The 14104-nt window shown below is 35.0% G+C and overlaps 1 protein-coding gene across 4 annotated transcripts in view; it reads right to left on the bottom strand.

Moving 5' to 3' along the window:
- ASXL3 (ASXL transcriptional regulator 3) overlaps positions 1-14104 on the bottom strand; it is a 172913-nt gene that overhangs the window by 78988 nt on the left and 79821 nt on the right. For 3 of the 4 annotated variants that reach the window (XM_055367993.2, XM_055367995.2, XM_019014289.3), the window contains 3 exons: positions 10592-10713; positions 1536-1653; positions 462-581 (listed from right to left, as the gene is read on the bottom strand). In XM_055367993.2, coding sequence (XP_055223968.1) covers positions 462-581; positions 1536-1653; positions 10592-10713 — 360 coding nt within the window. The remainder of the gene's footprint in view (positions 1-461; positions 582-1535; positions 1654-10591; positions 10714-14104) is intronic. The other variant, XM_063699143.1, reaches the window with a different exon arrangement.

Raw genomic sequence — 14104 nt, 5'->3', positions numbered from 1 at the left:
TTTAAGAAGCATAGACAAAAAGCAAGGAAGAGCAATTTTACTGCAGCAGACCCCACTGACAATGTACTCTCCAGTTCAGTGAACCCTTTATAAAGATTGCATTTTTTTCTTCCAAGACAGCATATTCCAATAAAGTGAAACCTAGTTGCACAGACAAAACACTGCACATTAGATAGTATCATGACCCGGCAGATAATTATTTTACACGTATCATTTTAAGTCTCATCTTTACCCTCTGCTTCATCCAATATTATCATTCACAAATTTAGTAATAGGCTTAAGACCACTCAGTTGTAACTACAATGTTTCCTTATTTAGCATCCTTTTTGATTTTGATAAATGGAGGGAAATTTTAATTTCCTTGTTTAATCATTAAAAAATGTTCTGAGAATTTTAGATAATTTATTTGAAAAAACACAAATTTCTAAAATGTGAAATGGCATAGTCTATTAAACACTCACCTAAACCAGACTTTTTTAATCGTTTTAAGTGCTGACTTGTTTGTTTTCCAGTGGGAGATTTTTGCCCATGTTTCATTTCTTTATCTGAACTGTCTGCTTCACCATTTTTAGATTCAGATCCTAAAAAAGGAAATAGTTATTATGTCATTATCTTCTCTAGCTGTCCTTGAAAAGAAAAATCTAAGATTGTTTGAGGAACTGTAGATATAATCTCCTTTTCTAGAGTTAATACACTACCTTTGGCCACAATCTGATTCCCCTACTGGATATAAAAAGAGAAGCCCAATAAATCAATCAAACAGAACAAAAAGCAAGAACAGATGGCCTAATAGTGGAGTCAAAACTACGTTCACTGATCTGATAGCTTTTAAAAGAAATAGAGTCAGGTCTTTTGTAAAATACACGAATAAGCTTGAACAATACTATGCCATTCTGAGACAACACAAGACAGACACAGAAAGATGAAAAAGAAAGGAATCTTGAAGAGAGGGAGAGATTATACCTTTATAAATAGCTTTATGTTGAAGTATGAACAGAAAATACAAACATTAATCTACAATAAATAGAATAGTACATAGCCGATAAAGTGACACAAGGTAAATTAGAAGAAAAGGTCAGGGCTGCACTGGGGTGAGAAGAATGCTGCCAGAACACAAAAACTAATAAAAGGATTTCTGACTTTGCAGCACAGCACTGAAAAACAAGTTCACACTCACAGAGAACTGCTTTTGATGGTATTATCCATCAGCATGTGGTCCACCCTTAAAGTTCAACATTCAAACAAAAGCCAAAGCAACAACAACAACAAAATTCACCTACACATTTTCTTACACCTACTGTCATTAGCAAATGAAGACATTCGCTGATGATGAGCAAGCAAGCTGGTACCTTTTTCTTTTCTAAACTGGAAATAGTCTATATTTCTGAATCACTGAGTCAAAGGTACAAAGAAATTAAACCAAACCTCAAGTGGAAGTATTATTCAGTTTCAGAAAAAAATCATGACATCTCTTTCAGTGAGGAAGTCTCCTCCAGGAAGAAACTGGCCAAGCATATGATATTTCAGCTCTTTACCTGAAGGCGAATCCGACTGCTCATCAGACACCTTTAATGGTGTCAAAACAACACGAGGAACAGTCTTGTTTACCATCATTGAGACTCCATTTCTTCTTTTCTGCTGCTGCCTCAAAGCCTACAAAACATAATAAAAAGATATAACAAAAAATATAGCCAAAATAATTTCTCATAATTGAATTAAGTGACTCATTTGTCCATCATTACATAGAACCTCTTAAGAGACTTAAATTCCACAGAGCCCCTAATTTCTCAGGATTCTTAATAGTTACCTTCATGTCATTTTCCCTCAAAAGCATAAAATCAGGCTTTGGCAAAGGGTATAAGCCCGAGACCATTTTCGGTATAATTCTAACAACAAAGCAGCACTTAATGGTTTCTTCTACCTTAGCACTGTGGCTTGAGAGTCCATGGAATTTGAAACTATGACTCCCAAGTCAAATGAATGTAAAATAAATGTTTCGAAACCAGGATAAAAATATATGTGTCTGCACTTCTCTCGCAGGTGCGTCCTCTCCAGCGCACCGCTCAGTCAATCAAGTTAACACTGAGTGTCATCAGTATGTACAGCATGTAAGGACTACAGTATTGATGCACTCACTCAGCCGTGGGGAGCACTGCACAAAATCACTGAACATGGCAGGAATCATTTATTTCTGTGAAGGGAATCAGTCCTAATCTTGGAAACCTTGCAGCACTTGGCTTCTGTCTGCTTGACTTTGGGCATTAACCTTCAGAACACGAACATGACAGATTCTAGCAAATCCAGGAAAAAATGAATATAAGAATAAATCTCTCCAAATGGGAGCACTTTGTGTTTCATAAATGAATCGACCACGGTGATGATAATGTAATAAAAGACATTTAAAAGTTTTGAAATACAGCTTATCTAGCTGATCACTTTATACAGAAAATTACCTGTAATAAAAAGGGTCTTAAGCACACGAAACTGAAGAGCCATTAAATTCACAGCCACAGGAATGCTAAAACTCCTCAAAAGGTTAAAAGGCTGGCTTCATACTGCCTCAATCCTTTTTATTCCTAGTTTCTGTGTAATTTCTACCAATTTTACAACATCCCAGTTACTTGATTAATGTTCTTCGACTGAGAGTTGTCAGAATCTCCTGAAAGACTGCCTTGACTGTATTTCCCCTTGCTATCAAAAAACGATGTCCTTTTATTTGCAAAGGGTATTAGCTGATGTCCAACTTGTCAACCATAAGATTTAGCAATCAAATAATTATAGAAGTGAAAATTAAATACCATTTAAATGAGAGAAAGCATTTAAATTATGCAGACAACTTATTCAGATAAGATTTAAAGCCTGATGAGAAAGTAAAGGATCGGGAAATCCATTACAAATGATATGGTTGCTAATGATAACATAAGACATATTTTCTTTGATTCTTACATTTATTAAGTTTTCATAAAGTACCCAGGTACTATATATGGGAGAGGGGCAAAAAATACAAAGATTAATAAGATGCCATCCTTCTCACCTTTAGCCTGCTGTTATTAATATATTTAATGAGGACATATGTGTTATAAAATATTTAAGACATTTACTCTTTCTTCAAGGTGTATACATAATTGCACATAAATTTTGCACATAATTGAATCAATCTGTCTAGCATTGTATAAGAATTCAAAGTACTTTATAGAAATTAACCTATCAATCCAATAATAAAACAGAATACAGCAACATAGCATAGCAATTTAAATTACAATTAAGTCCATCTTTGCCCATTATGTAAGACTTCACAAAACAATTAAACCTGCATAAAGAGTGATCAATTTTTAGGAGTCTTTATAGCATATATTTAAACTACTTCTCATGGAAAAAAAAAATAGACATTTTAAAAATAGTTTGTGTGTGTGTGTGTGTGTGGTGTGTGTGTGTGTGTGGTTAGAGTTTATTTTAGAAAATATTTAGGGAAAAAAAGATGAACTAACTAGAAGCTGGAATCATGAAGTCAAAGCTGGCATGTCTTTTTAGAGCATTTGTGGTAAATAATAATTAAAGCAACGAAAATTCTGACCTCAATTTCTAGAGCTGAGAGGACTCTGCTATAGAAAAATTAGTAATCAGACAGAAGAAAACCATAATAAAAATAAGAATAAAAACCCATAGCAATTTTTAATTTTAAAAAGACAAGGTACAGTCAAGGCAAGGATAAAAGAAGGTGACCAATATTGAGCCTGTTTGTATGATGTTTTTTGAATATATGTCTCCTGATCAGACAACCTGACTATTTCTTAGTACAATATTTTTAAAAGCACTGACACACATCATGTGCCTGTAGGCAAACAAAACTAAATGCCTACTATATAAAAAGATTTTCTTTTTCCTATTTTTTTTTTTTTTTGAGATGGAGTCTCGCTCTGATGCCCAGGCTGGAGTGCAGTGGTGCAATCTCGGCTCACTGCAAGCTCCGCCTCCTGGGTTCAAGCAATCCTCCCACCTCATCCTCCTAAGTAGCTAGGATAACAGGTGTGCACCACCACCCCTGGCTAATATTTTTTTGTTTTTAGTAGAGACAGGGTTTCACTATGTTGGTCAGACAAGTCTTGAACTCCTGACCTCAAGTGATCTCCCTGCCTCAGCCTCCCAAAGTACTTGGATTACAGAAGAATTTTATAGAATTTCAGAATTTTCTGAAAAATTGGCAGTATGATGCAGTGGTTAAGGAGTTGTAGAGAAAGATTTAACTAACTAGCTGCTGGGTAAATGACTTGGGTCAATGTCCTACAAAACAGAGGTAGTAGTGCAGGCAAGATGCTTTAAACAGAAAATCTGCACAACAGTGGTTAGCAGAGTTTACCTTACATAGTAAATACTCAACAAATATCATTTTTTGTTATTTATATAACTTATCCTTTCTGCAACCAATGCATTTTTGAGACCTTATTCAGTTCTATGGTAGCATAAGTGCTGCTGATTTATAATGGTGAATAGTAGTTTTAATTATTCCACATTTTAGTGAAGGATTGACAAGGAAATACATGAAATAATATAAGTGTTTCACTCATATACAAGTGCTAAGAAAATTATGCCAGAAAGATGAAGTAGGGTAACTTGGGCGGGGAGAACCAATTTAGAGTGGGATGTCAGATATGGCCTCCCTGGAGGCAACAAAGGAAGTGAGACATAAATGACAAGAAGAAAGTGGTTGTGTGAAAATTGTGGAGTCTCCAATAAGTAAAAAAATAGTATCACATCCACTAGCAGGGATAACTTTTCACTATTCCAGAAATTAAAAAACAAAAAACAAAAAAAGAATGGAGTAGATGGAAAAAAGGAGTAGGGAGTTTACAGAGAAAGCAAAGAACTCCAAAATGGTTGCCAAGGCTTTATAAATTAGTTCGGAGGACTTATATTCAGGATTAAAAACATGAGGTCAAATATAAAGCTTCCCTTCTAGCCTCCCCAGACCATGCCTATGTCTCAAATCAGAAATTTCACTGGGAAAGGGTTTCCTGATTTTGTTATTCCTTTGTTTCCTCTTTCTTTTTTTCTGAGATCCCCAGGATTAGGATTGAGAATAGGAGTGAGAAGACTAGAGCAAAGTTATCTTAACCAGTGTTGTCATAGCCATGACATCATAACCTTCTGGGAGGCAGAAGGCCAACTGCTAGATTTTTATGGTCTGCATTAGTGGATACATAAGAGGCTTTTGCTGGGAGGCCTCTGAAACTACATTCAACACTGACACAAACCACGCTCTCTCTAGCTGACCTCCGCACTTCCCCTCAGTGCAGGCTCTATACACAGGGCTCCTCTCACCTAAGTAGGCAGCTTTCCTAGGCAAGGTCTTTACAAATTCCCCATGCTTGACTAGCTGTTCAGCACCTGCTCAGGCCACAAGCACAGTCAGCATCCTTGTCCCACTGTACGACGTGTAGCCTAGCCATTATGGTCAGCCCTCTGATTTAACAAATCTCATAATCCTTCAAAATACAAGGTTTGGAACACACACACCCCAAATCTTGAGTTATTTTTTTTACATCTGTTGGGGGTTGCTCAATCGACCATCTGGCCTTCTCTTAGTCCTGTGAGGCTATGTCTAACACCTCTCTTCCAAACAGGGTTACTGGTATCATACTGTCTGCAGCTTTGAGCTGTTGCTGAAATTCTAAGAAAACAAGAAAATTCCTATTTTACTTTATGCTACATATATAATAGAAATCATCTGCAAATTAACTTGTGATTATCTATATTTGGGTATCTCACAGCCTGGATATTATAAATTCATGGAATAGATTAAGAAAATAGGATTAAGAAGATCACTTTAGATAGTCATGGATGCTGTGTCCTGCACAGGGGTACCCTAAAAGAGGGGATGTTATATTTTGTTGTGACAACTTGGAAGGGGCAGCTTTTTCTATTACACATCAGAGTCTTAATTAGCTAGTGGTGGCCCTGTTGATTTGTCTATGATGTGATTTATTTTGACAGATATTACATAATCAGTCTATTTTAGTCTAGATTCATTTTAGGGGGGGAATATAAATGAGACACCTCCAACTGTCTCAAGCCTTAGCTGTACTGTGGAATGCTAATGGACTATTCTGTAGAACAACTTTAAATTCTGTCATTTCAAATCCAGAAAGAAGCAATATCAGAATCAAAATAAACAAGCAGATGGTGAGTGTAAATGCAGTCTACTATGAAGGAATGTACCTTCAAGCCGGTCATATGTATAATGTTCCACTGTCCAAACCACACAGAGTACAATTTCAATATCGATGGTGTTATGAGAAGGAGTATAATTGGATTTCAAGTTTAATGCTTCCAGGTATTATTCAATATGAAAGAAATTTACAAGCTTAACCCTAGAAATAAATGCACTTTTTAAAGCAAACACACACAACATAGCTAACCCAGTCTAGGAAAAGTAAAGATCATATCACACTCACATCAATTCAATTCTGGCTCTAAGTGCAAGGAAAGAAATCAAAACATGCTGACTGTGCATGCTTTTCTCCAGTGACATATTGCAATACTTTCTTGCAAAAAGAGAAAAAAAAACCTTTAAATAAACATTTGATTTTTCAGTCAGAAAGCCTGTTAGATAGTTCTAAAAATATGGATTGGTTTCATTCCTATCCTAATGGAAAAAATAAAATAAAACTTCAAATCAGAGGCTTTTGTGTTAACTTGGAATTTTAAGCAAGTAATGCCTGCTTTATTTTAACAACAAAAAAACACAAGCAATGTAGCTTAAGAATGCATCGAATGCAGTAACTCTTCCACTGAAAATCTGAAAATATCACATGCTGTGAATGCTAAAAGTCAAATGATTAGAAATACACATAGAAAACAGCGGGCTGTTTCAGGCACCAACAACTTGCATTGCCGCTAGTGTGATAAATGTCAATGTCCATGTTCAGAAACTACTATCATGCAATATAACCTTTGGAATTTCACAGTATTGGTCAAACATATAAAGCTAAAGCAAAATACCAAGAATAGATCTGCTTTGCAATATCAAAAAGAAAATGCATCTGCAACTTTATGAATAAACTCTACCACCCTAAATAAATAATGAAGGAAGTCAAATAAACCAACACAAACAACATAGAAAGGTTATGTTCACTACCATGTCACTTGCTGTAACAGAACTCATCCTTCTTTAACCTTTAATTATCTTTTGCCTGTTTAAAATTTCCAAAATTTAATCTTTCTGAATTATATTTTAAAATTCAAAATCTAATCTTTTTACACTTTTTAGGATCATAACTAAAATACCCAGGCAGAAAGAAGACAGGGAACAAGGTAATAATCAGCAATCTGCTGCTCTCCAGAGGCTTCTGAATATGCTTATGCAGAAAAAAAAGACAACTACTGAAATAACAATATGTTATTCATGCAATTATGCCCAACATATGATGTTAACTAACGTTTTGAGGATTAGAAAATAAAAGGGACTCAAATATTTGGGAGCAATAAAAATATTCCATGTCAATCGTCAAGGGACATTATAGCTTCCAGATTGTCCAGCTTACAATTACACTGCAATCAACAGTGCTATGACATCAAAGAGCCCTGTAAACATGTAGCCCTCTCTGTAGCAACATGCTTTAGGCAGGGGTAGAAAGTACGGGCCTTCAGACTTGAGAAATTATGCCTGGCATATTTTGTAAGACAGTTTGTTTTAAATTATTTTTTTTACCCCACTTATGATTATAAAGCTATTTGGTTTTAGGAATTTTTTAAATCTACTTATTTCTAAGAGTCTACACTGTTTAATGTATACACTACTAAAGCCCTACTGAATCACAACATATTTCTAATAAAATAACAATGACATATATTTGACTGTGTGTTATCAATATGGGCTGGTACTGAACATAAGCAGCCTGTGTTCAGAAATGCTATTTTTAATAACTATGCTGTATTGCTTTCCATATGCTATATAACAACTCAAGTATGTAGATTTTCTTGGATAGTATCAAAAATTTGTCTATACTATTACATAGCATATGCTGAAAGGCAGTATTTGTGAAGAGGGCAGAATCTGAAACTACGGTTCTGGATTCAAACGTCATCTCTAAGATTTACTTGCTGGGTGATCTTGGGCAAGTTATCTGACTTGGGTCTTAGTTTTTTCCTTTGAAAAATGGGGATATAAGTACATACTTCAAAGCATTTGCATGAGAATTAAATAATATATCCCATGTAAAATGGAGAGTACAGTGTCTAGAAACCATAACAGCTAATTATCAGCTAATGTAATTATTTTTAAGATCATTCTGCTGGCCCTAGGTTCATATGATTATGATTGTGCATGTATACATACACAAGAAACATATATTCACAAACAGATCACATGTATATGGAAATATATATATATGTATTTAATACACTTATGAAAAATTCTACACGGTCATAGCCATTCAGCTATCCAAAAGAAAAGAAAGCTGTAGATTTGCTGAGGTTGCTACAGTTTAAAATGCTGCATGTTCAGTCAATTTTTGCAATGCTGTCTTAAGAAATTCAGCAATTACATGGAATCTGGGCAAAATTCTGCAAGAATAGCTTTTCTTCTAAATATATTTCCAATCTGAATTTGATTATTAATCAAATATTAGCATATTTGCTACATATTGAGCCATATTCTCCTGGTTACTAATTTGCTATAGGTTAGAAAATAGAAGTTTTAAGAAATGAATTAATAACTCTTTCAGGACATTAAGAAGCTTTCAGGACAGGATTCTTAAAACAAAGCTTAGACTCTAAGCAAGCAGTGGCAGTTCCCATGAATATATGCTCCACAAAAAACACAAAAACAAAAAAATCACTTAAAATTTTGTAACGTTTTAGTAATCATAAAAAATGTTCAAATAATACAAAACCAAAATGATGAAAGTACAAATTAATGATATAGAACAATACAGAGAGTTGTACCTTTATATTTCCATTCATATACAGGAAGATTTCATGGTGTGCACATTTTCCAAGTCACTGAACCTCAGAAGTATGAGTTTCATTTATGATCCCATTTATGTTTCTTAAATGCCACAGCCACAAGTGTCCATTTTTGTATCTTTTGTTCTATTCTGGTTAGTATTTTATTACCTGCATCTTATTTGCTGTCTGAATGAGTAGCCCAGGCTTTGCTACCTACATCCGTTTTTTATTTCATCAATTAAAAAGGGATCTCAACACCAATTTCAGTTTTGTTCTCTGGCATCTAAAACATTTCAAATGCAGTAAGTGGCAAGCTTTCCAAAGGGTACTTGACCTATGCAGGGTGAAATACTGTTACTACCTTCAATATAAATGCTGCAATGTCAATAATATGAAATAGGAAGGTAACATAATTCAGCATAACCATGTTAAGTTTCTTTCCTATGTTTTCTTGTCTGAGGTACAGGAGAAGATAGGTAGAGATGTCTAAGTCTAGAAGTTTGGACGTGCATATTAAGAAGCTTCAGTGGTTGGTGGAACTTAAAAAAACTCTATTTTAGAAAACATAATTTTTCTTTTCCTTGTGATAAATGTATCGCTAGAATGATACCTCTAATCCTGGATCTGGTAAAGGTCATCAATGGGTGGCTGAAGGGGGAATTGTTATAGAAGGATCAAAATAGATGATTGTAGCAGAGGAAAGCACTTAAACAAGGGGAAATTATGAATTCAGAATTAAATACGTGAACCTTCCATTTACTGACACTCTTTGTGTTATCATCATACGATGGCTCCATCTAACCATAACATCTCCTCCTTTTCTTCTCTGCACAATTTAGCATTTGCCAGTATGACAGAAGTCACTATTATTTCTATGAGCCACTCACTCTACCATGTGCTTTCATCCTATTACCTCAGCTAATTCTCGGATCAATCCCAGGAGCAAGATACTATTATTTCCCACATTTTCTAGATAATGAATTTAAGATTCAGAGAGGAGAAGTGGCTTGCTAGAGACAGCAGGTGAGTAGCAAGAATTCAAACCAGGCCATGTCCGTGCCCAGAGCCCAACCTTGTGTCTATCCCTGCACCATCTCAGTGCAAGGCCACAAAGGCCCATACTGCCTCTGTGACGGCAGAATAATATGGCAACTTTAACTGCCATTCAGCACCAAACAACACTCATAAATGAATATTCCAGATATAAGTAAGCAACACTCACTATTTTTCTTATTTGTAACTTAATGTATCTCAGTAACAAGAAATAAATTATCATTTATTTTTATACTATCAGATAAGCACAAAAAACATAGAGATGTTATTTTTTAAATATGCAATGCATTTATGAACCCAACAGATTTACTACTATAAATCACACATAGACACACAAAATGTTAATACAAATTTTTATATATTTTCAGTGGGTGCAAATTCCTTCTTCTGTTTTACATCAAAGTTCTCAGTCAAGCCTCTCCTAGTTTTTTTATCACAGATTAAAATTATTGAACTGAATATCATGGATGGGGTTGAATTCAGGAAGATTCTGCTTTCTGATTGCTAGGTTATTATTTACTTGATCAGCAAAACACACATTACCTTAAGTATGTAGAACTGAAGGACAAAGAATAAATGGCAGCTATCTTACCTGTTTAAGAGCCTTTTTGGTGTGCTGCTGGAAGGAAGACACTAACTTGCTTTGCACTGCTGTGTTAGTAAGGCTTGAATCTCGAGTGGAAGATGCTTCATCAGTTACCTGCTTCGAACAAACTAGAAAGAGAGAGAGATAATGATATTACTAATTTGAATTCCTTTTTTTATATCCACTGTAATTACACACTTGGAGCTTTTCTCCAATTGAAAATGGATACCTAAAATAAAGCAAAATAGCACAGTAAAAAGAAGAGTATCTACATATGAAGAAAAGGAATCATTTAATAACTGTGTGGCCGCAATTCCACTTAACCTTTTTAAGCTTTCCTGTCCTAACCCGCAAATTGATGATAATTTCTATGTCATTGAGCTATTGTATGGACATAAAAAATAGACAATATCTGCCTCAGGAGTTGGGAGTCAGTACGTACCATTTGAATTTGAATATGGAGATTAGGCAATGCATAGTATTCTGAACACAAACAAACAAAAAAACAATCTAAATTAACGCAATTGTTTTAAATCTACCCAGCCTCACAGGTATTATGACTCTTCTGCTTAACAGCCTTACTACTATAGATCTGTGACCTATGGGACATGTTTATTTTCTCTTATGGGCTGAGTCATAAAGCATGGATAAGGAAAAAAGAAATCTGAGATGCTTGTTATCAATTCAAGATAATTATTTTGAGGAAAATGGTGCTCTCACAGATTACAGTACAACTGCTCATTTTTATCAGAGTCAGGCTTGCATGTTGTCTATTCTACAGAAGACATTTTCTTCCAAAAGACTGCTTTTTAGGAGAATCAATGTCTCACTGACTTGGGTGACCAAGTAGAGCCCACAAGCAGTGTCTGCTCTCTGAAACCTATGTTTGAGCCAGAACTCTACCTTTAGTTCTCCTCAAACGGACAGACTTCTGAGTCCTCATTTGACTCCTTCTCAAACTGAGAGACTTTAACACTGAAATGGTTTGAGTAGGAGCACAGATGCAGGCCCTTTTCTGTATACACTGGGGGAGAAGGAGTTTGGAAAATTAAAACGAGGAAGTACTATGATTAGCGACAGAATGGAGGCATATGTCAAAGGCAGGAGGCAAGAGGAAGTCAGAAGAAAATAACTTGAGAACATATTGTAAAAAAGCTCAAAACATGACTTTTTAAGGGCACCAGGGTTAATGCTAACTCAAGAAAACTTTCCAAGTGATGGTAACTTGAGAGGGTTCTGACCTGAGTTTTAAAAGAAGGTCAAGAAGTAAAAATTATTGTAGTAACAAAGGAAGCACAGGCATATGCACCTTGAGAACACTCAAGTGGCTTCTGATAGACTCAAGCACACCTTGCCTAGAAATAACCATGCGGCCCGTGAGAGGCAATTCTGGGGAAAAAATAATCAAATTTTTTGTTAATACAGAAAGTAGAAAGACAAATGAACAAATTTAGGAAAATAAAATAACAGTTATTAATGCCAGACACTTCCAACATGTGATCTGATTTAATCCTTGCAGCTTTCTTGTAACACAATAAGGTATATATTTCTATAATGGAGGAAGAAAACTAGAGCTCAAAAAGGTGAAATAACTTGCCCATGGTCATAGGGCCAATGGAACTGCAGAGATGGGATTCAAGGCCAGCCTAGTCTAGCTCCAGAACCCATGATTTTTCCACTTACAATATTTGGTTTCAAAAGTCAAGATCTGATACAGAAAATATCATATCTAAAGAAGCATAATTTAGTTGCATGATACTGAAACTAGAAGTTAACAAAGGCAGGGGGAAACAAGTCACTCAGCCCCCGACAAGGAAAAACTTAGAATTGTAAGTGATGGGTCTAGGAAATACTATGGTTGAAGTAGCAAAAAGATTTGCGGATGAATATAGTGAGAAAAGTCATTGAATTAAAGATCATATGACTTTTTTTACTTAATATGATTTTTTTGCTTAAGACAGTCTAAATGTTCTAGCTAAGAAACAGTTTATTACATTGATCACATAAACTATGCTTCCTAGGCTTCTCTCCTTTAAATAATCACTAGAATAATTTTTAACACCTTACCAAAGCTTATTTATCAAGAAATATTAGAAATAATAATCAGTTTATAGTCTAAACATAAATTTATGGTATTTACTGATAATACAGATAGCCTTTTCAATGTTCTGAAGTCTCTATGAAATGTGACCAACTGAGGAGGTGACAGAGAGATGGCAGATAAAATATATGATCCCAAATGAACAGATCTCATGTATGCCCAGCCAAAAGTAAAGTGTGCATTAGCAAATATGTTTTATTACTTTCACACTCTTATAATGGTATTTACACCTAGAAAATTGGAAACTTACAGGTTAGTTCGTTTAAAGGAGAACTAAATGCAGTCCATAGATATTAAGGAACTTAGGGAAAATATGAGAATGCTTCTGCATACTGGGCGTCTAAATGTACTTCCAATTTGTTTAGAAAATGCTATTATTCCTCTGTCTTTCAAAGGCAAACTCCACTTCAGCAGGATTAAATAATAACAAATTCTGACCCAGTGTACATGTAATTAAGGCCTCGCATCCCTCCTATTTTCTGAATAAGAAAATAAGCAGTATGCAATCATCTGTCCTTCCTGAGGGTAACTGCTACATAGCTCACCAGTTGCTCTATTTCTGACCTAGGAAACCATCAGACATTGGGATACCTATTTCAGTATCAGCATATACACTGTACATTTTGGGTTAAATTTATTACGGCACTATGTTGATAGTGATTGACATCTATTTATATATGTTGTATCCAAAAGAAAGATTCTATTCAATTTAGAGCCCAGAACTTCAGAGGGAGGGCAGGACAACAGTTGAAACTGCACTAAGGAATACCATGCAATTTGTTCTAAAAATGATTCATTTTCCTTAACCCAACTTTATTTGCTTTATCTTACACTCCATTCTAGACCCAAGAAAAACATCAAGAATACCTGTCCTAGGTAGTCAATTTTCTCCCTAATCCCTCTTTCTGGAAGTTGTTCCTTACTTTATTTCTCCGGATCAAACCATATTTCCCTAATTATTTACTGATACAATAACTATAGAACTTTAAAGAAAAGCAAAATGTAACAGAAAAAAAGTATGTGATTGTTCCTTTGGGTTAAATAACTTATTTTTAAGAACAAAAAATCAGGAAAGAAAAAATGGGTAGGACATATTTGCAATTCACCCATAGGCTTCAATCAGTGTGCTCATACACATTTTTAAATTACTGACAAATACGGACCTTTTTTCATGGGCATTTGACTTGCTTTATTCATTCTTTTTCCATGCATATGACGTGAGAATAGCTGAATCTAAAAACACTAATTCACTGAGTACAGTTGGCTGTGCAGGTTCGTGCAGATTCATATTCTGACAAAATGCAAGGTTTTCACTTTTACTTATTCTTGCAGCTTTCTTAATAATAGATGTGATAAATAAATAATGAAGGACTCATTTTAAACAGTTGCCTGAATATTTATCTAAGAGACTGACTTTG

Source organism: Gorilla gorilla, chromosome 17, assembly GCF_029281585.2.
Source record: "Gorilla gorilla gorilla isolate KB3781 chromosome 17, NHGRI_mGorGor1-v2.1_pri, whole genome shotgun sequence".
In the NCBI taxonomy this organism is placed as follows: domain Eukaryota; kingdom Metazoa; phylum Chordata; class Mammalia; order Primates; family Hominidae; genus Gorilla; species Gorilla gorilla.
This window is presented reverse-complemented; position numbering and strand designations above follow the sequence as displayed.